Raw genomic sequence first — 25,625 nt, 5'->3', positions numbered from 1 at the left:
TATGATGCCACACAGCCTCCCTGTATATGATGCCACACAGCCTCCCTGTATATGATGCCACACAGCCTCCCTGTATATGATGCCACACAGCCTCCCTGTATATGATGCCACACAGCCTCCCTGTATATGATGCCACACAGCCTCCCTGTATATGATGCCACACAGCCTCCCTGTATAGGTTGCCACACACCTCCCTGTATATGATGCCACACACCTCCCTGTATATGATTGCCTACATACTCAATACACAAAAGACAGTAGATGTGATCCAGCGCAGGGAAAAATAAGTCCAATTTCCAGGTAAGTTAAAATGGAAACTCGTTCCAATTTTATTGATATGACGTAAAAAACATCAGGAGACTTGGCTCCTGCAGAGGAAAGGTGAATGAATGGAGAAAAGGTAGGTGTGTGGAGCCTACGCGTTTCAGACGATCTCCTCGTCCTTAATCATGGCTGAAGAATAAGTGATTTGACTGTTGGGGTGAGAACTTATATCCGGTTTGATACAGGTGTATTAAATTGCGGTTCAGGAGACTGGAGGTGGAACGCAACCGCGTGACCAGTCTCACGTCGTGTCCTATCCTCCGTCAAACCCAGATATCTGTGACTCACAGCACCAGGACCCGGGATGAAATCGTGGTAAGTATATATGTGGCTATCTTATATATTTATTAATAGCAATCAGCTACATCTATTTTGATCTTTGAAAAACGGGAGGGTTACGACGTAAATATAAAAGGAACAAAATTATATGTATGTTTGGGCTCGACCGGATATAAGCTCTAGATGACAAACACCCCATTCATCAAAATACAGTTTGGTGTGAAAAAGGATAGTGTGAATGCACCCTAGGTGCGAAAAATCTAAAAGAAATAAAATGTGACTAGCACTGGCGTATATATCTCCATGCATTTAAACTTTTGTTTTGACATCGAAGTAGTGTAGTGTACCCAAAGTACAACAAATCAAATTTGACAGTTTACGGTTGTTAGTTTACTACTACCTATACAATAAGAGTGTATGGACTGTATTGACCCTCTGGCACCAGAAATAATGGCCATATATTGTGGTATGGACGAATCTCACAACATTTACTACCCCTTGAGCTTGTTTGTTAATTAAAGGCAAAAAACCTTTTTATTGATATATAATACAACTCATAGGTATACAGGGAAAAACTACCGCTCATACGAATATGTTTATATACTTATCAAATAAGGGGTTTTTCACACCAAACTGTATTTTGATGAATGGGGTGTTTGTCATCTAGAGCTTATATCCGGTCGAGCCCAAACATACATATAATTTTGTTCCTTTTATATTTACGTCGTAACCCTCCCGTTTTTCAAAGATCAAAATAGATGTAGCTGATTGCTATTAATAAATATATAAGATAGCCACATATATACTTACCACGATTTCATCCCGGGTCCTGGTGCTGTGAGTCACAGATATCTGGGTTTGACGGAGGATAGGACACGACGTGAGACTGGTCACGCGGTTGCGTTCCACCTCCAGTCTCCTGAACCGCAATTTAATACACCTGTATCAAACCGGATATAAGTTCTCACCCCAACAGTCAAATCACTTATTCTTCAGCCATGATTAAGGACGAGGAGATCGTCTGAAACGCGTAGGCTCCACACACCTACCTTTTCTCCATTCATTCACCTTTCCTCTGCAGGAGCCAAGTCTCCTGATGTTTTTTACGTCATATCAATAAAATTGGAACGAGTTTCCATTTTAACTTACCTGGAAATTGGACTTATTTTTCCCTGCGCTGGATCACATCTACTGTCTTTTGTGTCTCTACTGACGTGTGCCGACACGGGGATCCTGGCGCAACAAGGGCACCAAATTCATTCACTGCCCTAAGGTGAGCTGGAGGTTCCCTCCTATCTTTTTTCTCTATTCCGGTCATCGGTTTTGCCTTACGTGCTCACCTTGCCCTCATTAGGGCCATTTTTGGATTACACATGCATGCATAGGAAGTGTTTATTCATTTTCCGTCGAAAGGTGGATGTTGTAAGCCTCTATCTGTATATTTTGGATAAATCTGCTTATGGAGATCTAATTCATTTGGTCTGAAAATATCAAGTGTGTTTTTTAATACGTGACATAACATTGACATTATTACGCTACTATATAGTAACACCATGCATCGAACAATGGGACACGAAGTACCATTAAGCAGAGTGGACATGGCGGCCCAAGTGTTCGGCAATTTGGATGATGTGGGGGAGAATAATCACAGTCTGAATAACCTTTTCCACCAAGTTGAAAAACTCAAAATCCAGGAAGCAAAAGTGTGGTGGGATTTAACAACCCTTAACAACTATATATCTAAAAAAATGATTCCCCGAGGCTTGCGTATCAGGAAGAATCCTTCTTTCAAGTATTCAGATGAGTTTTTTACCAACTGGAATCAAACACTAACTGACTGTTCCCTCAAACTTATGGAACTCATTACTAAAGAAGAAGTGTTAAAGCTCACCAGCTTGGAAAAAGATATCCAAATAGTAGAGACACAGATCAATGCAGCCTCCAGCTCACCTGACTTTTCAATGCTTGAATCTCGTACTTCCCAATATATCAACAAGATCAATCAATCACTAGCGGAAGTTAAGAAGAAAAAATTTCTCCGAGATTCTAAGGATTATGCTAATAATGAAGTGTATTCTTGGACTAGAGAGGACAGAACATCGAATAAATTCAAGTCCATTTTGAAAAAACGGAACTTTGGAAAGAACAGAGACATTAATGCCTCCAGGGTCAGTTTCAGTTCCATGGAACTGGAGTCAGCGACAACTTCTGACAGTGAGGACTCAAGTTCAAGACCACAAGTCAGAGACAGAAATCAATTCAAGGCCTCAAAAAACGGGGTCGAAGAGGGGGGAGAAAACACAAACCATTCAGAGCAGGACCAAGGTCGTCGCCTGAGACATCGGAGATTATAACACCTTTACTCAGTGTCATCAACTTGTCATCTACTGTTCTGACCTCAGCACAAGAAAAAGTGCTCTCCCTTGGTCTTAATTTTGCCCTCGCGTGCAATTTTGATCCCTTCAACACACTTAAAGACATTAACAAATTTGTCAGAGACCTCACTATCAAGAGACATTTCACCCACAATATGGAACCAGATTCAGACAGCCAAGATTCTGGGATAGAAAAAACATCTATTAAGGCTCAAAACCCCAAATTTTATCGATTTGATGAATTGAGAACACTTATAGATCTGGAGAGTTTGAGCCTAGAATCCCAGTCTCAGGAGGTCAATATTTCCACGGAATTGAAAACTAGTAACCCCAAGTTCTATCCACTAGAATCAAGAATTGAATCAATGGACAGATTTCAAATGGCTGTGGAAAAAGATCTGCAACTTCTTGCAGACTCCACTGTAACTACGAAATTTCCCAAAAATCTGTCCAAGGATTCATTTCTAGCACTTAAGTCTCTAGAGGACAACAAGGATCTCGTTATTAAAAAATCGGACAAAGGGGGAAGCATTGTAATCATGAATAGAGATGCATACATCGCAGAAGTCACCACTATGTTATCTGATAATGACACTTATAAGATCTTGGATCATAATCCCACCAGTAACTTTCAGATAAAAATGAAAAAATTAATACAAGAGGGTCTGGATAAGGGCCTTCTTACCTCCAAACAGTCGTCATACATTGATGTGGACTTTCCGACTATTCCAATCTTACATGCTCTCCCGAAAGTGCACAAGAACCTGAATCCTCCGCCAATGAGACCCATTGTATCCGGTATAGGGTCACTCCTAGAGAGATTTTCGGAATGGGTGGACTCCCTTTTGCAACCCTTAGCAACGAAGACTCCAGGTTTCCTCAGAGACACTCAAGATGTTCTCAGATCCTTTGAGAATGAATTATGGTCTCAGGATTTTGTTTGGCTTAACTGTGATGTCATCTCATTATATACTAATATACCACATACTATAGCACATGAAGTATTGGAATACCATCTGCACAAATATAGCCCATATAGTCATGAGCTTCAATTGTATATTCTAGATGTCTCACTTTTTTTGATGCAACATAATTTTTTTACATTCAACCATAAATTTTATCTCCAACTTAAGGGTGTCTCGATGGGGGCAAGATTTTCACCCTCTCTGGCGAATTTAGTGATGGCTTGGTGGGAGGAACGATATATTTTTTCTGATAAAAATATTTTCAATATACATATTTATTGGTATGGTCGTTATATTGACGACCTGCTATTTATTTGGAAGGGACGAATCTCAGACATTTCTTTCTTTATAAATTACCTCAACTCCAACGATGCCAATCTTAGATTCACCCATACTTTTCATCCTAACAACACCATTTTCTTGGATTTAGATTTGGCAGGGATTGAGGGAGAAATAATTCAAACAAAAACACATCGCAAACCCGTTTCGGGGAATACTATTCTGCACGCGAAGAGTAATCACCCTAGACAAACAGTTACCTCCATTCCCGTGGGTGAACTATATAGGGCTAGACGTAACTGCAATACGGAGGCGAATTTTCTTGCGGAACAAAATACAATCTCCAAAAGGTTACGCAATAGGGGATATCCTAACTGGATACTTGAAAGAGCATCCAGGATAACTTCCAAAAAAAACAGGGAGGACATGCTCACTAACAAAAAGAAATACCCAACATTGGATTCAAATAAACCGGCTATTATTCTTCAATATAGTAATCAATTCTCATTAATAAAGAATATTATCCTCAAACATTTACCTATTCTCAAGGACGACCAAATTCTTGACAATATCTTAAAAGAAGGATGTAGAATAGTTTCCCGGAAAGCTCCCACGATAGGCAATGTTGTGGCTCCATCGATGCTACGACCAGATATACATAAAAGCTCGTGGTTGGAACAAAGGGGATTTTTCAAATGTGGCACACATCCCTGTAAAACCTGTTCCTATGTTTCCCCTAGAAAAAGCTTTTCGGACTCAACAGATACTTACAATTTTTTCATCAAGAATTATATTAATTGCAACAGTGAGTCTGTGATCTATGTGTTGGAGTGTACTTCATGTAATCTGAAGTACATAGGCTGCACCAATCGAAAATTTAAACAGAGGTTTTTAGAACATTTGAGTTATATTAGAAACCCTAATATTGTAAATACATCGAATGCAGCGAAACATTTTATCCAACACCATAACAGGTCCACAGACTCACTGAAATGCTATGCTATTGAAAAGGTATATACACCGAAACGGGGTGGTAATTTGAAACATAAAACGTTGGGCAGGGAGGCTTTTTGGATTTTTCGTCTAAAAACAAGGCACCCTCATGGACTCAATTTGAGGAAGGAACTTATGTTTTATTATTAGATCATTTCTTTTACAACCTCCATCTTGTAAATTATTGGCTTAGTTTCAATAAAATAAACATAAAGTTCGATCAAAAATATCAACAATCCAGAACTTGTTGGATAATAAACTTCCGAGTTTTCATCCAAGGATTTCCTAGTGTCGGGGTCAGCGTGCCTAGTTTTACCCCGACGGCTTTCCCTCGTATTAAAATGCGAATATAATTCCAACATGGGAAGGGACACTATAGTCCTGGCCAGCTTTGTTTTAATTTGTTACTATGAACATTGTTTCGTTACAGAAAAATATCAAATTAATAGCAAAGTAAATGTTCAATTTTGAAGCCTGAACCCCTTATTTGATAAGTATATAAACATATTCGTATGAGCGGTAGTTTTTCCCTGTATACCTATGAGTTGTATTATATATCAATAAAAAGGTTTTTTGCCTTTAATTAACAAACAAGCTCAAGGGGTAGTAAATGTTGTGAGATTCGTCCATACCACAATATATGGCCATTATTTCTGGTGCCAGAGGGTCAATACAGTCCATACACTCTTATTGTATAGGTAGTAGTAAACTAACAACCGTAAACTGTCAAATTTGATTTGTTGTACTTTGGGTACACTACACTACTTCGATGTCAAAACAAAAGTTTAAATGCATGGAGATATATACGCCAGTGCTAGTCACATTTTATTTCTTTTAGATTTTTCGCACCTAGGGTGCATTCACACTATCCTTTTTCACACCAAACTGTATTTTGATGAATGGGGTGTTTGTCATCTAGAGCTTATATCCGGTCGAGCCCAAACATACATATAATTTTGTTCCTTTTATATTTACGTCGTAACCCTCCCGTTTTTCAAAGATCAAAATAGATGTAGCTGATTGCTATTAATAAATATATAAGATAGCCACATATATACTTACCACGATTTCATCCCGGGTCCTGGTGCTGTGAGTCACAGATATCTGGGTTTGACGGAGGATAGGACACGACGTGAGACTGGTCACGCGGTTGCGTTCCACCTCCAGTCTCCTGAACCGCAATTTAATACACCTGTATCAAACCGGATATAAGTTCTCACCCCAACAGTCAAATCACTTATTCTTCAGCCATGATTAAGGACGAGGAGATCGTCTGAAACGCGTAGGCTCCACACACCTACCTTTTCTCCATTCATTCACCTTTCCTCTGCAGGAGCCAAGTCTCCTGATGTTTTTTACGTCATATCAATAAAATTGGAACGAGTTTCCATTTTAACTTACCTGGAAATTGGACTTATTTTTCCCTGCGCTGGATCACATCTACTGTCTTTTGTGTCTCTACTGACGTGTGCCGACACGGGGATCCTGGCGCAACAAGGGCACCAAATTCATTCACTGCCCTAAGGTGAGCTGGAGGTTCCCTCCTATCTTTTTTCTCTATTCCGGTCATCGGTTTTGCCTTACGTGCTCACCTTGCCCTCATTAGGGCCATTTTTGGATTACACATGCATGCATAGGAAGTGTTTATTCATTTTCCGTCGAAAGGTGGATGTTGTAAGCCTCTATCTGTATATTTTGGATAAATCTGCTTATGGAGATCTAATTCATTTGGTCTGAAAATATCAAGTGTGTTTTTTAATACGTGACATAACATTGACATTATTACGCTACTATATAGTAACACCATGCATCGAACAATGGGACACGAAGTACCATTAAGCAGAGTGGACATGGCGGCCCAAGTGTTCGGCAATTTGGATGATGTGGGGGAGAATAATCACAGTCTGAATAACCTTTTCCACCAAGTTGAAAAACTCAAAATCCAGGAAGCAAAAGTGTGGTGGGATTTAACAACCCTTAACAACTATATATCTAAAAAAATGATTCCCCGAGGCTTGCGTATCAGGAAGAATCCTTCTTTCAAGTATTCAGATGAGTTTTTTACCAACTGGAATCAAACACTAACTGACTGTTCCCTCAAACTTATGGAACTCATTACTAAAGAAGAAGTGTTAAAGCTCACCAGCTTGGAAAAAGATATCCAAATAGTAGAGACACAGATCAATGCAGCCTCCAGCTCACCTGACTTTTCAATGCTTGAATCTCGTACTTCCCAATATATCAACAAGATCAATCAATCACTAGCGGAAGTTAAGAAGAAAAAATTTCTCCGAGATTCTAAGGATTATGCTAATAATGAAGTGTATTCTTGGACTAGAGAGGACAGAACATCGAATAAATTCAAGTCCATTTTGAAAAAACGGAACTTTGGAAAGAACAGAGACATTAATGCCTCCAGGGTCAGTTTCAGTTCCATGGAACTGGAGTCAGCGACAACTTCTGACAGTGAGGACTCAAGTTCAAGACCACAAGTCAGAGACAGAAATCAATTCAAGGCCTCAAAAAACGGGGTCGAAGAGGGGGGAGAAAACACAAACCATTCAGAGCAGGACCAAGGTCGTCGCCTGAGACATCGGAGATTATAACACCTTTACTCAGTGTCATCAACTTGTCATCTACTGTTCTGACCTCAGCACAAGAAAAAGTGCTCTCCCTTGGTCTTAATTTTGCCCTCGCGTGCAATTTTGATTCCTTCAACACACTTAAAGACATTAACAAATTTGTCAGAGACCTCACTATCAAGAGACATTTCACCCACAATATGGAACCAGATTACAGACAGCCAAGATTCTGGGATAGAAAAAACATCTATTAAGGCTCAAAACCCCAAATTTTATCGATTTGATGAATTGAGAACACTTATAGATCTGGAGAGTTTGAGCCTAGAATCCCAGTCTCAGGAGGTCAATATTTCCACGGAATTGAAAACTAGTAACCCCAAGTTCTATCCACTAGAATCAAGAATTGAATCAATGGACAGATTTCAAATGGCTGTGGAAAAAGATCTGCAACTTCTTGCAGACTCCACTGTAACTACGAAATTTCCCAAAAATCTGTCCAAGGATTCATTTCTAGCACTTAAGTCTCTAGAGGACAACAAGGATCTCGTTATTAAAAAATCGGACAAAGGGGGAAGCATTGTAATCATGAATAGAGATGCATACATCGCAGAAGTCACCACTATGTTATCTGATAATGACACTTATAAGATCTTGGATCATAATCCCACCAGTAACTTTCAGATAAAAATGAAAAAATTAATACAAGAGGGTCTGGATAAGGGCCTTCTTACCTCCAAACAGTCGTCATACATTGATGTGGACTTTCCGACTATTCCAATCTTACATGCTCTCCCGAAAGTGCACAAGAACCTGAATCCTCCGCCAATGAGACCCATTGTATCCGGTATAGGGTCACTCCTAGAGAGATTTTCGGAATGGGTGGACTCCCTTTTGCAACCCTTAGCAACGAAGACTCCAGGTTTCCTCAGAGACACTCAAGATGTTCTCAGATCCTTTGAGAATGAATTATGGTCTCAGGATTTTGTTTGGCTTAACTGTGATGTCATCTCATTATATACTAATATACCACATACTATAGCACATGAAGTATTGGAATACCATCTGCACAAATATAGCCCATATAGTCATGAGCTTCAATTGTATATTCTAGATGTCTCACTTTTTTTGATGCAACATAATTTTTTTACATTCAACCATAAATTTTATCTCCAACTTAAGGGTGTCTCGATGGGGGCAAGATTTTCACCCTCTCTGGCGAATTTAGTGATGGCTTGGTGGGAGGAACGATATATTTTTTCTGATAAAAATATTTTCAATATACATATTTATTGGTATGGTCGTTATATTGACGACCTGCTATTTATTTGGAAGGGACGAATCTCAGACATTTCTTTCTTTATAAATTACCTCAACTCCAACGATGCCAATCTTAGATTCACCCATACTTTTCATCCTAACAACACCATTTTCTTGGATTTAGATTTGGCAGGGATTGAGGGAGAAATAATTCAAACAAAAACACATCGCAAACCCGTTTCGGGGAATACTATTCTGCACGCGAAGAGTAATCACCCTAGACAAACAGTTACCTCCATTCCCGTGGGTGAACTATATAGGGCTAGACGTAACTGCAATACGGAGGCGAATTTTCTTGCGGAACAAAATACAATCTCCAAAAGGTTACGCAATAGGGGATATCCTAACTGGATACTTGAAAGAGCATCCAGGATAACTTCCAAAAAAAACAGGGAGGACATGCTCACTAACAAAAAGAAATACCCAACATTGGATTCAAATAAACCGGCTATTATTCTTCAATATAGTAATCAATTCTCATTAATAAAGAATATTATCCTCAAACATTTACCTATTCTCAAGGACGACCAAATTCTTGACAATATCTTAAAAGAAGGATGTAGAATAGTTTCCCGGAAAGCTCCCACGATAGGCAATGTTGTGGCTCCATCGATGCTACGACCAGATATACATAAAAGCTCGTGGTTGGAACAAAGGGGATTTTTCAAATGTGGCACACATCCCTGTAAAACCTGTTCCTATGTTTCCCCTAGAAAAAGCTTTTCGGACTCAACAGATACTTACAATTTTTTCATCAAGAATTATATTAATTGCAACAGTGAGTCTGTGATCTATGTGTTGGAGTGTACTTCATGTAATCTGAAGTACATAGGCTGCACCAATCGAAAATTTAAACAGAGGTTTTTAGAACATTTGAGTTATATTAGAAACCCTAATATTGTAAATACATCGAATGCAGCGAAACATTTTATCCAACACCATAACAGGTCCACAGACTCACTGAAATGCTATGCTATTGAAAAGGTATATACACCGAAACGGGGTGGTAATTTGAAACATAAAACGTTGGGCAGGGAGGCTTTTTGGATTTTTCGTCTAAAAACAAGGCACCCTCATGGACTCAATTTGAGGAAGGAACTTATGTTTTATTATTAGATCATTTCTTTTACAACCTCCATCTTGTAAATTATTGGCTTAGTTTCAATAAAATAAACATAAAGTTCGATCAAAAATATCAACAATCCAGAACTTGTTGGATAATAAACTTCCGAGTTTTCATCCAAGGATTTCCTAGTGTCGGGGTCAGCGTGCCTAGTTTTACCCCGACGGCTTTCCCTCGTATTAAAATGCGAATATAATTCCAACATGGGAAGGGACACTATAGTCCTGGCCAGCTTTGTTTTAATTTGTTACTATGAACATTGTTTCGTTACAGAAAAATATCAAATTAATAGCAAAGTAAATGTTCAATTTTGAAGCCTGAACCCCTTATTTGATAAGTATATAAACATATTCGTATGAGCGGTAGTTTTTCCCTGTATACCTATGAGTTGTATTATATATCAATAAAAAGGTTTTTTGCCTTTAATTAACAAACAAGCTCAAGGGGTAGTAAATGTTGTGAGATTCGTCCATACCACAATATATGGCCATTATTTCTGGTGCCAGAGGGTCAATACAGTCCATACACTCTTATTGTATAGGTAGTAGTAAACTAACAACCGTAAACTGTCAAATTTGATTTGTTGTACTTTGGGTACACTACACTACTTCGATGTCAAAACAAAAGTTTAAATGCATGGAGATATATACGCCAGTGCTAGTCACATTTTATTTCTTTTAGATTTTTCGCACCTAGGGTGCATTCACACTATCCTTTTTCACACCAAACTGTATTTTGATGAATGGGGTGTTTGTCATCTAGAGCTTATATCCGGTCGAGCCCAAACATACATATAATTTTGTTCCTTTTATATTTACGTCGTAACCCTCCCGTTTTTCAAAGATCAAAATAGATGTAGCTGATTGCTATTAATAAATATATAAGATAGCCACATATATACTTACCACGATTTCATCCCGGGTCCTGGTGCTGTGAGTCACAGATATCTGGGTTTGACGGAGGATAGGACACGACGTGAGACTGGTCACGCGGTTGCGTTCCACCTCCAGTCTCCTGAACCGCAATTTAATACACCTGTATCAAACCGGATATAAGTTCTCACCCCAACAGTCAAATCACTTATTCTTCAGCCATGATTAAGGACGAGGAGATCGTCTGAAACGCGTAGGCTCCACACACCTACCTTTTCTCCATTCATTCACCTTTCCTCTGCAGGAGCCAAGTCTCCTGATGTTTTTTACGTCATATCAATAAAATTGGAACGAGTTTCCATTTTAACTTACCTGGAAATTGGACTTATTTTTCCCTGCGCTGGATCACATCTACTGTCTTTTGTGTCTCTACTGACGTGTGCCGACACGGGGATCCTGGCGCAACAAGGGCACCAAATTCATTCACTGCCCTAAGGTGAGCTGGAGGTTCCCTCCTATCTTTTTTCTTTACATACTCAATACAACAATGCCATAAATACTCACGGATGCTGCGCCATCTCTCGTCTCCTTCAGGTGTGGTCACTCGTCTGCACGGGATCTGGCAAAACAGCGCGACGGTGCGATGACGTCACCGAGGCGCCTTCAAACCCGTGAAGACGAGTGACCACACCTGAAGAGGACAGCGTTGCAACAGTGAGTATACCAACGATAGCCAGCAAGGGAACTAGTAGTTCCCTTGCCAATCCCCATGTAACAGATCCGTTTTTATCGGTTGTTACATGTATTGACAGCCGTTAAAAACAGATCCATTGACTTCTATGGGGGCCATTAGGCCGTTAAAACGGACAAAAATAGGACATGTCCTATTTTTTGACGGCCATTATTCACGGGCCGTTAAAAAAAACGGCCGTGTGAGTACACCCTTAGAACATAATTGTTCTGAAAACGGCCATGTGAAAGCCGTTAAAAGGACGGCCATCACACAGCCGTTTTTCACTGTCGTGTGAATAAGGCCTTAGTCTCTTTTTTTTCAAACAACTTTGTCAAATAAATAATGACTCTGCGTCCTGGAATTAGCCAGCACTGAATAAAAATTAGAGCTGTAAACTAATTTCTTGCGATCAAACATTTGTGTCTGCTCTAGTTGTCAAAAATAAGGGCCATTTTACAATTGCGCCTACCCACCACCCCAACGGTTAACTCTTGTCTAGCCCTTCTGAAAAAAATCTGCCCATTTTATTTATTTTTTCCTTAGATCATGGCTTCTTCGGGTCAGAATGGCAGAAAAGGTGGTGTGTTCTTACCAACATAAGTTTTTGTTACTTCTCTAGCGAGAAAGGTAAGTGGGCCTGCGAATTTGGAAACTTAAAGGCTATAGTCACCTTTGACATCGTTTTGTTTTTTTTAAAATAAAATTGTGCAGTTGGTGCAACTTCCTAAATACATTTAAAAAGGATTATTACTTTTTGAGATACAGCTTCTTTGTATTCTGTATACAGAGCAGCTGTATCGTTCGCTAAGATCTGAATCTGTCAGGTCCACGGGACTGATGGGTTCAGTGAAATAGGATCTACTTCTTATCCATCACATCTAAGTTGTGATCGTTAACAGCTCGATCCTGCGTGTCAAAGACACGCAGCATCCGCTGACACTGAACCCGTCAGTCCCGCAGACCTGACGGATTCAGTGTAAGATACAGCTGCTCTGTATACAGAATTCAAAGCAGCTGTGTCTCAAAAAGTGAAAATAATTTTTAAGAAAATGTATTTAGGAAGTTGCATCAATCACACTGATGCACAATTTTTAAAAAACAAAAAACATGTCAAAGACGTACATAGCCTTTCAATATGCAATATCTATAGTTATCAATGGAAATTTCTGAACTGGTAAAATATTTTTATTTTTACTGCAAGGAAGCAGTAACTTTGTGTCCTGCATATAAAAATCCACATTATAAGACTATCCCCATATCAGGATTCAACCTAAGCTCAAACAGAATCTGGAATTCACTGCATATCTTTTATAAGCAGTGTGTGTATATTTATGGTTGATACAGAATGCACGTGATGCTTTAGTTGTTGAATACAGGGTAGTATGGCATATATTATAGACTGGCGCATAATAAAACCACAATAGGTATTTATAACTGGTATCTGGTAACAGGAGATTTGTATGGAGCACTTAAAGGGAACCTCCTGTCATCTACATTATGCTGTCCTCACTGAGGGTGTCTGTGGCTTATTTGCGGAAGTGAAGCCGTTTTGGAGAACTTGCATGCGGAGCACCGCCACTGTGCATAGGGAGAAATCTGTCCATCAGGAATGAGTGGGCAGAGGGAGCAGCAGCTTATGAATACTCCGGACTTCTCTGGCGGTGCTCTGGATGTAAGTTCTCAAACGGCTTCACTTCAGCAAATAAGTGACACATTGCTAAAATCAAGGTGTCTATGAGGGCATCATAATGTAGATAAGAGGTTTCCTTTAAAGGCTTGTCCACATGTAATGGAATTGGCGCAAAAAATTTCTACAGAAATCCAGTTAAAACTAGCAGGCATTCCGCTGCGGAAAAACCGCACCATTTCCTGCGTTTTTTACTGCAGAAAATGGTGCGGGTGTTTCTCAATGCTAGGAGATGGTGACATCTCCTCTGAAAAACGCAGCAATTCAGTCCACTTTCCGCAGCAGGAATTTACATGCTGCGGTACGAAAAATATGCACCATAGGTTAAGTTCTGCTCAGAAATTTTACGCAGCGTGTGGATGAGATTTGTTAGATCTCACCCACTTTGCTGCCACTGTATTCTGCTGCATATTTTTCGTCCGCAATTATGGACGGAAAATATGCAGCAATTACGCTACGTGTGGACGAGCCCTTAGTGGGATCTATATAAAAAACTATGCATAAATATCTTTTGACTACATATATAAATATATGTAAATTTCTCATACCGAAGCAGTGTGTGAATATAGTTTTTACTTTTCTAGCTTTTTTTCTCTGTGATTCTTCCATGTTTTTATAATTTTGTACATTTATTCATAGTCTTTGATCTGTATTGTGGCCATGATCTTAAATAGTATGTGTATCCCCCAGACGTCTGTGAATTTATGATGTGATAATAGTAAAAAAAATTGACTCAAAAGCGGAGAAAAATACTTGCTTTGTAAATGTTACAAATCAGTGGTGTGACCTCTAAATAATGCATTGCATTTTTTACTGGTTATGTAATATGTGATTTTTTTCATTCTGCTAGTTGAACATCGTTAAATGATCATGCTTTAGGCCATGTTCACATGGCATATTTTCAGGCGTATTTCGGCATGTAAATCTCTTACTACGCACCGAAATACACGTGCAAACAGCTAACCCTGGATTTCAACGGGAAATCTACTGTGTAGCTTGTACGAAGCTTATTTTTACGCCACTGAATTTAAAAGCACTGCGTAAAAATACGCTTTATAAACATCACTTGTAGTGTTTTACCAGCTGATTTTTTCCATTGAAGTCTTTCCCATTTGCTTAAAAATACTGCTCTGAAATAATGTCTTTAAAAATGCTTCAAATACGCTTGTAAAACGCCTGGATTTAGAGGCTGTTTTCTTTTGAAATCGGTCTCGTATTTTTCAGCTTGTAACATATATGCCGTGTGAACATAGTCTAAGACCTATTTCACACAAGCATATCGGTAAACATCCCTAAGGCCCCACGCACACGACCGTATTTTCATCCATCTGTATCGGATGATACGGATCCGGTCATCCGCAACTTATCCGCATATACGGTAAAGTATCTGCAAATGCAGTCCTTAGTGCATCCGTAGTGCACCCGTATATACAGGTCCGCAAAAAGAAGAAAAACACAAATGATGTGCAACAGCTGCAAACATGGGGTGGCCTAGCAATGCTTCCGTAATTACGGACAGCTACAAGTGCACATCCGTGGCCGTCTGTAATTACGGAAGCGCCCATAGGCTTCTATGGGGAGTCCGTGCTGTAATTACGAACAAGAAAAGGACATGTTCTATGTTTTATGGAACGGACACCCATCCGTAAAAGTACGCAAAGGTGTCCGTAGCCCATAGAAATGAATGGGTCTGTAATTACGGATCAAAAATACGGTCGTGTTCATGGGACCTAATACAGATCCACAATACGGAATTATTGCAGATGCTATTGCATCAGTATTTCATCGGTATTGCATCAGTATTACAGATCCATAATGCTGATGGGCTGTCTTTTAGGATGATAATTAAATTACATAAGACAGCCCCTTTGAAAAATGGATGCAATACTGATGACATATGGCTGCAATACAGATCGCATACTGTATGGACCAAATACGGATGCATCTGCATTTTATTCACTCTCCATAGACTTCAATGTGTGTTTTTCATCTGCAATACGGGTAAGTAGTGGACTTTAGGGTCCCCACAGAGAAGTTAACTATCTCCCCTACACAGTCTGCCACTGTCTAATCAGAGTGTGTAGAGAGACACCCAAACAAAAGGCGGGTGGGTGGTGGTAAATCCTAGTTGTCAGTTTATTAATACATTTCCAGGAGGATTGACAGAGGAACAACTCAACGCAGAGTCCTAAGAAAAGAAGTTTAGCATTGGTGTGTGTTAAAACAGACAGAAAACTGACCGTCCTTTTGTAACTATTTAATCTTGTGTTCTAAAAATCTTTTCTCTTATTCTTTCAAAATAAAAAAAATTGGGAACAGCTCCCAACACAAGAAAGAGGGGAAATATTCTTAGTCATTGCCTATGAGAATGTTTCCCTCATACCTTGTGCTGGCATACATGACCGTGTATTTTCTAACATTGGTTCATGTCACAAAATGCTGCCCAGGACAGTTAACATTTTCTTTTGTAGCATCGTCCACCCACCAACAGAGCTGCTGCTTGTGGTACTTGTAATGTGAAAAGCAATTCCGGTTGTTGTTGGTTTTTTGGGATAAAAGATATTTCAGTCAAAGTAATTGTTCGCAGATTTTTTTGCAAGAAAAGTTCCCAAGGGTGGTGTCCTGATCAAAGACTGTGGTGCCCAGCTGGTTTCTAATATCCGCAAAGACTTTCGGCGAGATTCCTGCTTTGAGCTTGTCTCTCCCGGCAATCGCAGTTATGAGGTAATGTCCAGCGTCCTAGCAAGTAAATAAACTGTAATCAACACAAATTTATTAAGATTTATGTTGTAACTATTATATTAACAGTTTACAGCTACCAGTCCAGGAGAAGCCAGGGACTGGGTGGAACAAATACAGTTTATGGTTAAAGGTGAGTATAGTTTACTACACTGTAACCTTAATAATTGTATCAGAACACAAATGACCCAAATTACTTCTCTTGCCACTTCTCCTTTTTTTAATTAGATGGTGACTGTTCAAACAGTTCATCATCTGTTCACGGCAGCAATGGATGAGTGTGCTGACCTCTCCTCTAGTTAGAATATGTTAAGGTGGGTCGGGTCGAATGTGATAGGGGCAGTACTGTGATTTGAAGAAAAAGGTTGAAACCAAGTGGCAGCCACAGACTGATACTGCAAGAAATGTTGCGGCTGCCCAGGCCTAAGGAAGGAAGAGACATCCTCGCTCAAAGTCATGTCTTGAGAAATGAATTGTTGATCCAAGCATTGCTATATTTTTAGTAGTAAATTCTACATATGAATATAGGACTGAGACGGCTACAACACTATTTCATTGTGTACAAAGTGTGTCCAACCCATTTCTCACAGCTCGCACATCAAAGTTATTGCACCATATGAGGCAAAGTGGCGACTGTCCTCATTTTTCCGGTATTGGCGCCTAATATGCAAGACCACTTTCACACCACAGTATTTTGATTCAGTACTTGAAAGCAAAAACGGAGTGAAGCATTAAAAGAGAAAAGTATAATGGAAAGAAATGTACGTTTTTCCATGTTTTGGACCCACTTCTGGTTTTGGGTTACAAATACTGATGCTAAATACTGACCAAAATACTGCCGTGTGAACGTGGCCTGAAAGAGTTCTTTTTGTGGGATTGTTTTTTTTAGCAGAGATGTTTTGTATTGTTGCTATAAGCTATGTTTCATTTTAAAAGAACAAAATATGTCAAACATGTACCATCTCAGAACTGAGATGTGACTGTTACGTGACATAAATTCCTATTAAAAAAGGTCACCAGTGGTAACGCAACTTTCCATGTCTGCTTTCCCCACCTGACTGTATACCACACTACACTTTTTATATATACTCTATTTACTTTTTGAACTGCTGCCTTGTCGGTTCTTAGAAAAAGCCTCCATCTTGATTCTCAGATTTCCCCAGCTTTCTCTTCCTCTCTGCTTCACTATCAATCCCATGATGCTTCAGCACAGCATCACATGACCAGCTAAAGACCATACCATTTCTGCATGCTGGTGGACAATCTGATTCTCTCTATATTCTCCTAAATAAGCTGAGAAACCATAAGTATACAGACAGGGAAGCTGCACTATATTCTTCTACATTATACCTGTGACAGGATCCTGTCTAAGTGTCAGTGGTGGCTGATGATAGAAGTTTCTGCTCCCCCCCCCCCCCTCGTGTAGTGTGGTACAGGAACTGCTGAAGCCTGTGATGGGTGACACATAGATCTCCATAGACTCGAAGAGAAAGCGTGTCACCGAGCCGGATTCACTCTGACGCTAAGCAACCATCCCAGTCTGATATATAGAGATAGAAGCAGCAAGAAAAATAACAGGTGAGAGACTGATACGTGGAATACCATAATGGTACACGTGGGAAAGTTTAGTTTTGGCCGGAGAGTCCCTTTAAGAGTAATTTACGTTTGCTTTTATCAAAGTACATGGACTTCCTATATTGACTTACAATACAGATACGTCAGGAATTTTACAGGTTAGAGCAGTGTTTCCTAATTATGGCTCCCCAATACCCAGCATCAGCAAGAACGGTCACTTTTACAGTAGGGATGACATACAAATTTCAGCCTTATCAAAGATGCTTGGCAAAACGGTCAACACATTCAGCCAAAATATAGTATTAGGGAAGAACTATAGAAGGCTGTACATGTTCCCCCACCAAGCATTTTTGAGGTAGGAATGGAATGGAATCATTGTTCCGGGGTTCCTCCATGGCAATAGGGTTGGGAATAACTGAGTTAGGTGAAGGTAGACGTATTTTTGTGTGGTGCCAAACTGCAGAAAAAAAGACATGGACCGCACATCCACTTTATATACTTTGATCTATAGCTGCTAAGCAAAATTTATAAGCATGAACATGAGGTCCTTTGTTAACATTTTGATCAAATTGTATAAGCCCACTGCCCACTTCACGGTGACCTCTTTTAAGAGGGTCCCTACTCTATTAGGGGCAGTATCACATCCAATGCTGCTGCAACATTGCACCTGCAGGGGGAGCTTCTCAGAAGCCCAACAGCACCCATTCTGCAAGGCTAAGCCACCTTAACGCTGCACCACGTCCCCCCACAGGTATAGCACCACAGCAACAAAGACCACCACACAACACCACAAATTAGTGAACAGATCAAAAAAAGCTCACCTTTACATGAAGTCTCAGTGGACAAACTGAGCAGATAAGTTGAAACACTTTGGTTATAGTGGATATTCACAATGCAGTTTCCTGATGCAGTTTTTAAAGCCACAACCAGGAGTGGATCGTAAAGGGAGCAAAGGCATATCGGAAAGATTCTACTTCTCTTTTTTTTTTAATCCACTTCTGGTTGTGGCTTTAAAAACTGCACCAAAAAAGTTCACGAAAACTGCGCTGTGTGAATATACCCTTATGCAGTCTCCTGATAATTAAAAATACTTGGGCCAAATGGGTGGAGTATGGGCACCAAGGCAAAACCCACAAATTAGGGGACAGATATGCAAATACGCCAAACTAGAAAAAAAAGACATGGGCGGCACATCCACTTTATATACAATGATGTATTGCTTCTAAGTGAAATTTATAAACCTGATTATGTATGAATATCAAAAAGCGAAAGTCCCGAACATGAAGATATTGGCCCAGATTTACTAACTTTTCTAGTTAAATTTGAAACTGTCAGAAAAGTAGGTGTAGTCCCCAAGGAAACTTCGTTTACACCACATTTATTAAATGAAATCTGGGCCAAAGGCGCAAATTTCTGGTGCAAATCTAGGCTTGCTCTTAGCAGGCGTAGACTTGACTTTCTGCCAGTTTAACAGGCAAAAAAGAGCCACATTTTTTAAGAGTTGTGCGCCTTTTGATAAATTTGGCGCATATCATGCCAGCAACCGTAAAAAAGCGCCATTTTAAAAAATGTTCGCCTTTATGTGAGAACTGCAGGTTAGTTTAGTGTGTATAGAATTGTCACTGCTTGTGAACACGTTTTGTGTTACCCCAGATATCATTTCAACCTCCATACCATATGATGAAGATGATGAGGAGTCTTATGATGATGTGGACAGCTTGAATTCCTCTCATATGATAAACCTGCCACCTCTGAACAGGGCATACAGTCCCACTGAGGATGATGACATCTATGAAGTAGTTCCAGGTAAGAGGTTACGAATTGAAAGCCGTGGGCAACACTTTTTCCACACATGTTGTTTTGTTTCCAGCTGTAGGTTATTTGACTTCACTCATTGTATGCTTCTTTGTTTTATTATGCTAATGAGCATACAGTCTCTGCTGGGGCCATTTCTCGTGTCCCAAGCAGATAAAAAAAAGAACAACATTATTTCCTCAGCAAGTCATCGTCGTTAATGAAGTTTTACAAAAACAGATACAACCAAGGAAAAATAAAATTTCACAGGTGATAAATTTTTCCAATTTCCCTGGCAGAATTGGATCAGATTGTTAAATTAAGAGTGAAGGTGTCTGTTAGACAGCAAGGAGCGGTGATGGGTAATTTTATAGAGTGGAAAATTGAATCAAATTGCTACATTAAAACCCAGCTCCTGCGAGATTTTTCTGTAGTGCCGTCCACTTTGTCACTGTTCAGAGTCCGTGCACAGCTGTGCCGCAGGCTCCTAGTTTCTGCACCACTGGTCATTCTGCCAGAACTGGTTGGTATTTTCTCCCTTGACTCTCAGCGCCAACTTGGTGCAAAAAAAGGCATGCAGCTAGCAGGGGGACAAATAAGATTTTTTTCTAATATAAAAGAGCAGTTTTGGCTGAAATGTCCACTATCTCCTTATGTCCAGCTTTTTAATAGCACACACATACTGCAGTTTGTGCTAGGTAAACCGCTATTAATATTCTATTCATATTCTCGTTTATTTATACATCTCCAACAAATAGACAAATGATATACAATAAACTGTACACCAATGTATTCTAATTCATAGATCCAGGATAATTTAGAGGTACAAGGACAATATGATAGCATGTGAGGGTTTAAGAACATTAATATGGTTAAAGACGTGGCAATCTGGTTAAAGTGGCTGTGATGAGTGTGGCTTATTATAGGTATTACTATTATTTTCAAAGCTATCTTCTCTACCATAATTCTGGTACAACATAAATATAAAAGTACAATTAGGAAAACTGAAACAGTAAGACACAGGTGAAAGAAGCAAATAAGGTTTCAATGTAGTTAGATCATATATCCATGGAAAAAAAGGGGGGGGGGTGCAGGAAAAATGATGCCTTCACAGGCGGCGCTTAATTTGAAAATTGGTCCAATATAGGGATATATAGATGGCTGTCTCCGTTTTCCGTGCACAGTTTTTTTCCAGTGCAAAAAGATTCACCTTAAAGCACATGAGATTTTTCTCCCATAAGGAGTTATCAGTAAGACCCAGCTTTGGGATTACTGTCATGACTTAACCAGAATGTGCGCTGAAATATGTGGTCATAAAAAGTCATTGTGTGATGGGATTCTAATCAACTGCTTTCTGATGTGGTTGCATGCATTACACAAAGACCAAATGTAAGACGGATTCCTATCTTAGTATATTAATCTATCAGAGCTGACCTTCTTTCTGTGCTCGAGACCTTTCAAGCCCTCCTGTCGTCTTGGAGATGAGCTGGAATACAGCTAGAAGACTGAGGCCATTAATGGCAATAAATGTGGATGAGCACAGAGACTGTCTGCGATTACAGCAAGAAAAAAAACCCTGCTCTCTAGAGAGACTTCCCGTAAGGCAGCAAGAAAGTGAGACAGATCACTTTGAAGCCCTGTGGGAGCTGCACAGCAGGACTGGGATACTTTTACTGGCCTGCTCCATTTGGAGAGGGCAGTATCACTTAGCTCAATGCCAGGAAGAAACTCCACTAAAGCTTCACCTTACCTGATCACATGGGAAGGGAGCAAGTGGCTGCAAAAACTGGAACCTTTTGGTAGTGTGTAGAAAGCAGTCCATTTATAAGGTTTTCCTTAGAATACATATTTTTATGTTTGTAGTGCCTATGAAACCAATCTTTTTTGAATGTTCCTATCATCAGAATTTTTTTTATTTAATAAATTAATCCTGATCAGCTTATAATGATACTGTATTTACCTAGGGCCTGTAGCTCAATTTCTCTGATACTGAGCTCCGAATATGATGCACTTCCTGTATATGCGTAATTTTATATATACCATTTACACAGACATGGAAACCTCCAGCGCTAGAGGGAATTTACTGAAGACCGATTTAATACAGATCCCATTGCGTCTAGAAGCACAGTGGTGCATACTGAATGATAATTTGCTGCATCTAGCTAGACATGTTACACTTTTCTCTTCCTTATACCACCACTTGGATGACTTCGTTTATGGAAGGTTTGGCGCATAGTGGCATTTATGAAGCCACACCCCTTTTTGCTTAGTCATGCCCCTTTTTTACTAAGTCGCACACCGTTGTTGAGCAAGGCACAAAATGTGTCTAAAACAGGTAATATATGTGGGGCATGGCATGTACATCAGAATTCTGGCTCCCCTTCTGGCGCCTTTTCGAATAGTAAATCTGCCCCAATGACTTTTATTTGTAGAGGCAGCAGCGAGAAACATACAATGCACCCTCATCTAACTAGACCAGTAGTGTTTTTTGAGGGGTTCCTGAATAATTGTGCAAATCAGTGGATCTGCTGCATTGAATTTTTTTTGCGGTTGTACATTACCATTAGGTAAGGCTTCATTCATATCTTCGTCGGGAGCTTTCATCTGAGCTTTCCGTCAGGGGAACCCATTAACGGAATCCAAACTGAAATAAACGGAAGTTATAGGTTTCCGTTTGCATCACCATTGATTTCAATGATGACGGATCTGGTGCAAGTGTTTTCCGTTTGTCACCGTTGCGTAAGGGTTCAAAACGACACAACCCTTACACAACGGTGACAAATGGAAACCAATTGCACCAGATCCGTCACCATTGAAATCAATTTTGTCTTTGTAATGCCATCTTAGCTTGGTTTAGTGTTGGATGCAATTGAATGCCAGTCTGCATGTTTTTGTTTTTTTAACCACACTTGGTTTTTATGGTGCATGGTTTTTGTTTACCATGATATGCTATTACCACTGATAGACTGGGTTGCATTAGGCCCAGCAGTTAAGCGGTCAACCATACAGTAGTGCATGTATACTATCCATGGCACACAACAATAAAGTTGAATAGCTTATAACTTAAATAACTTTAAAAAAGCAGTTAAGCCCCCATGCACACAACCGTATTTTTCATCCGTAATTACAGACCTATTCATTCCTATGGGCTACGAACACCTTTCCGTATCTTTACGGGTGTCAGTGCCGTAGAAATGAAGGAACTTGTAATTTTTTTGTCCGTAATTACGGCACGGACTCCCCATAGAAGTCTATGGATGCTTCTGTTATTACGGACGGCTACGGATGTGCATCCGTAGCTGTGCTTAAATTATGGAAGCATTGCTATGCGACACCAGGGGGTTACCCTAGATTCCTCCCTGTTTTTTGTGGATCCGTAAATACGGATGCACTACAGATCGTATTTACGGACACCTTTCCGTATGTGCGGATGATTTACGGATGACTACGGATCCGTATTTACGGACAGTCTTTACAGATGGATAAAAAATACGATTGTGTGCATGGGGCCTTACCCCAGTGACAAGGGATATGATGGCCCTTGTGGATAGACCCCATGTTTGTGATATTTTTGGCCTCCTATGAGCTAGTCAGACCCTAGGTATGTGAGCAGTAATTGTTTATTGTATGGCAAGGTTCTGTTTCGTATAGAGGCACCAGACCCAAGTATTTTCCCAGTTTTCTTTAAAACAGATCTTTTTAGAAAATAGTTTACTGATGTGGCAAGGCGTGTAAAGATAAGATATACTTTTCTTGGTGCCAAGTGCAGGTGGCTGGCTACTAAGTTGGTTTCCATGCCTTGCATGTGACCATGTGACTTATGAGAAGGAAACATTAAGAAATCTTTCTCTTCAGCAGAGAGATCATGTTCCAGACAGACTGGTACAAGAGCGGATGTTTGTGTAGAAGAGAGAGCACTGGGACCTACAGTGCCATTTACATCAGACCAGGAAAACAAGCAGACGTTCATTTAGAACAGCCGACGTTGAATTCTTTATTAGATCCTCTGCACAAGAGTTATGCTTCTAAAAGTGCGCTGATCAGATGTTGCCCTTGGTGGTGAAGGGCACCAACTCTTGTCATTCTGTGGGTACTATGGTTTTTTCAGATATCACTGGGGCCGGATGTTTGCACCCATCCTTTTTATAAACTTAGATTTTTTTGGGTTACATATAAAGTGCAGTATTTGCGTTTTATTTTCTATCTATATAGTTTTCCACAGGCACATTCTCCGTCCCTGCTATCTTGAACTGTGTGATGGGCATATTGCAGTTTGTATTCTTAGACAGGTCATTGAAAACAATCTTTAGTTAGAACAGAGAAAGGAATGATAAAGCAACATGGTACTGAAAGAAAAGAGGACATGGAGTGCCTACCTTTTGTCTGTGTTGCCAATACATCCACTTTGTTGTTTTTATAAATGCAGAAAGTGAGCGAAGCCACTTTCAATAATTTATCTTCAAATCAATGTGAATGAGTTTGTGTCTGGCGGGCGCAATGCTCCACAATCAAGTCTGATTTATTCAGGACAGAGATTCCTCTCTAATGGGGGCAGAGCCGCCGATGCACTGACCCTCCTGCATGGGGCCCAATTTGTATCTTACAAAAAGCTGACCTAATTCTCATTGATTACCGCTGGTTAGAAAGAGACAGCAGTATGTAGGCATTAGACTTGAGGTGGGCTCCTGTCCAGGAAGGAGACCTGCAATACATTGCTCTGAGATTGTCCTTATCCCATATATATAAATATATATTTCTAAAATGCTTGTATTTTAGCCATAATAACGGGTATGAATAACCTTAACAAAGCAGAGAGTTGTGCGTAAAATCCACAGTATCTGTTATGTATTAATGTATAATGGGGTTATTTTTTTTTTTCATTTCGTTTTAGAAATAATTGTGTATTTAGTTCTTCAGGGTGTATTTTTTTTTTATAGAAATATGTCTTAAAACGATTTTACTTTTTACATGTCACTACAGTAATATGCACATCTCAGGCCATCACCTTTGTCCGCTGAATCCCCAAAAATACAGACAAACCATGACACAAGAATGAGTTTTACAAGATTCCTGTTTATATACTGCATGAATAGTTTTAGGTTCAGTGGAATTTTTCAATTTCTTGTTGCAGAAGTAAAAGTTTATGGTATAATATAAGTGCAAGACCCTTGGCATGCTGCGGTTAAAGATCACTCTTATTTTTATCCCTTATTTATGAAGTGCAGACGTATTCTGCAGTATTGGATAACCACTATGATTTATGAACACATAGTGGCAAATTCGGAAGTGCCACTGAGCAGAAGGTGAGGACTCTGGTTGCAAGAGGATTATGAAAACATATGAGTAGTATGAATATTTGTATAGGGTTTAGGATATATTCTTGTCTTTGGTGACTGTTGAGGTCGAAGAGTGACAAAAAATAATGGAACGATAATATATATATAGCACTAACATCTTTTTATTGTGGTGGCTCAGTTTAAGCACACTAAAGCAAGAGACTGAAGATCATTAAAGTAAATGTTTCCTGTGATTCTCAGAACTGGAGATATGTGAGATAAAGCAGTGATCATGGGAAAGACATTTTTTTGAACTTTGTGTCAGTAATCCAATTTAATTTAGTTAATGACAGCCAGTTCAAGCCTGAAAGTGGCTTAAATTGAATGTCCACCCTTGCACACGAATATCTTTTTTTTTTTTACGTATGTTCTAAATTCTTTATCGATTCATTTTTTTAACATATCTTTATAGTGGTTGGAGCTCAGTTATTTATACACTGCTTTAAATCCCATGCATAGACATACAGTGAGATGATAAATGATAAAATATGCAGTTGTCACTATGGAGGGGCTTTGGAGTTTACTGCATACCGTTAATACATTGAACTCAATAACCAACGGTATGTGGTATGCCAAGTTGAATCCATCAAGGCCTCTTCCAATATTTGTCACTAAGGTATAGTTGGTGCGAGCTTTCTTTTCACCTGTTAAA

At 39.6% G+C, this 25,625-nt stretch overlaps 1 protein-coding gene across 3 annotated transcripts in view; it reads left to right on the top strand.

The window, feature by feature from the left end:
• The window catches only part of SKAP1 (src kinase associated phosphoprotein 1), a 263,107-nt gene that overhangs the window by 190,112 nt on the left and 47,370 nt on the right, over positions 1 to 25,625 (top strand). For 2 of the 3 annotated variants that reach the window (XM_075846614.1, XM_075846615.1), the window contains 4 exons: positions 12,386 to 12,469; positions 16,117 to 16,253; positions 16,338 to 16,401; positions 19,497 to 19,649. In XM_075846614.1, the coding sequence (XP_075702729.1) occupies positions 12,386 to 12,469; positions 16,117 to 16,253; positions 16,338 to 16,401; positions 19,497 to 19,649 (438 nt within the window). Of the gene's footprint in view, positions 1 to 12,385; positions 12,470 to 16,116; positions 16,254 to 16,337; positions 16,402 to 19,496; positions 19,650 to 24,857; positions 24,941 to 25,625 lie in introns of all 3 variants that reach the window. The other variant, XR_012851700.1, reaches the window with a different exon arrangement.

The sequence above is a fragment of the Rhinoderma darwinii genome, chromosome 13, assembly GCF_050947455.1.
Source record: "Rhinoderma darwinii isolate aRhiDar2 chromosome 13, aRhiDar2.hap1, whole genome shotgun sequence".
Classification (NCBI taxonomy): Eukaryota; Metazoa; Chordata; class Amphibia; order Anura; family Rhinodermatidae; genus Rhinoderma; species Rhinoderma darwinii.
The sequence above is the reverse complement of the archived record's forward strand: the minus strand, read 5'-3'. Positions and strand labels throughout refer to the sequence as shown.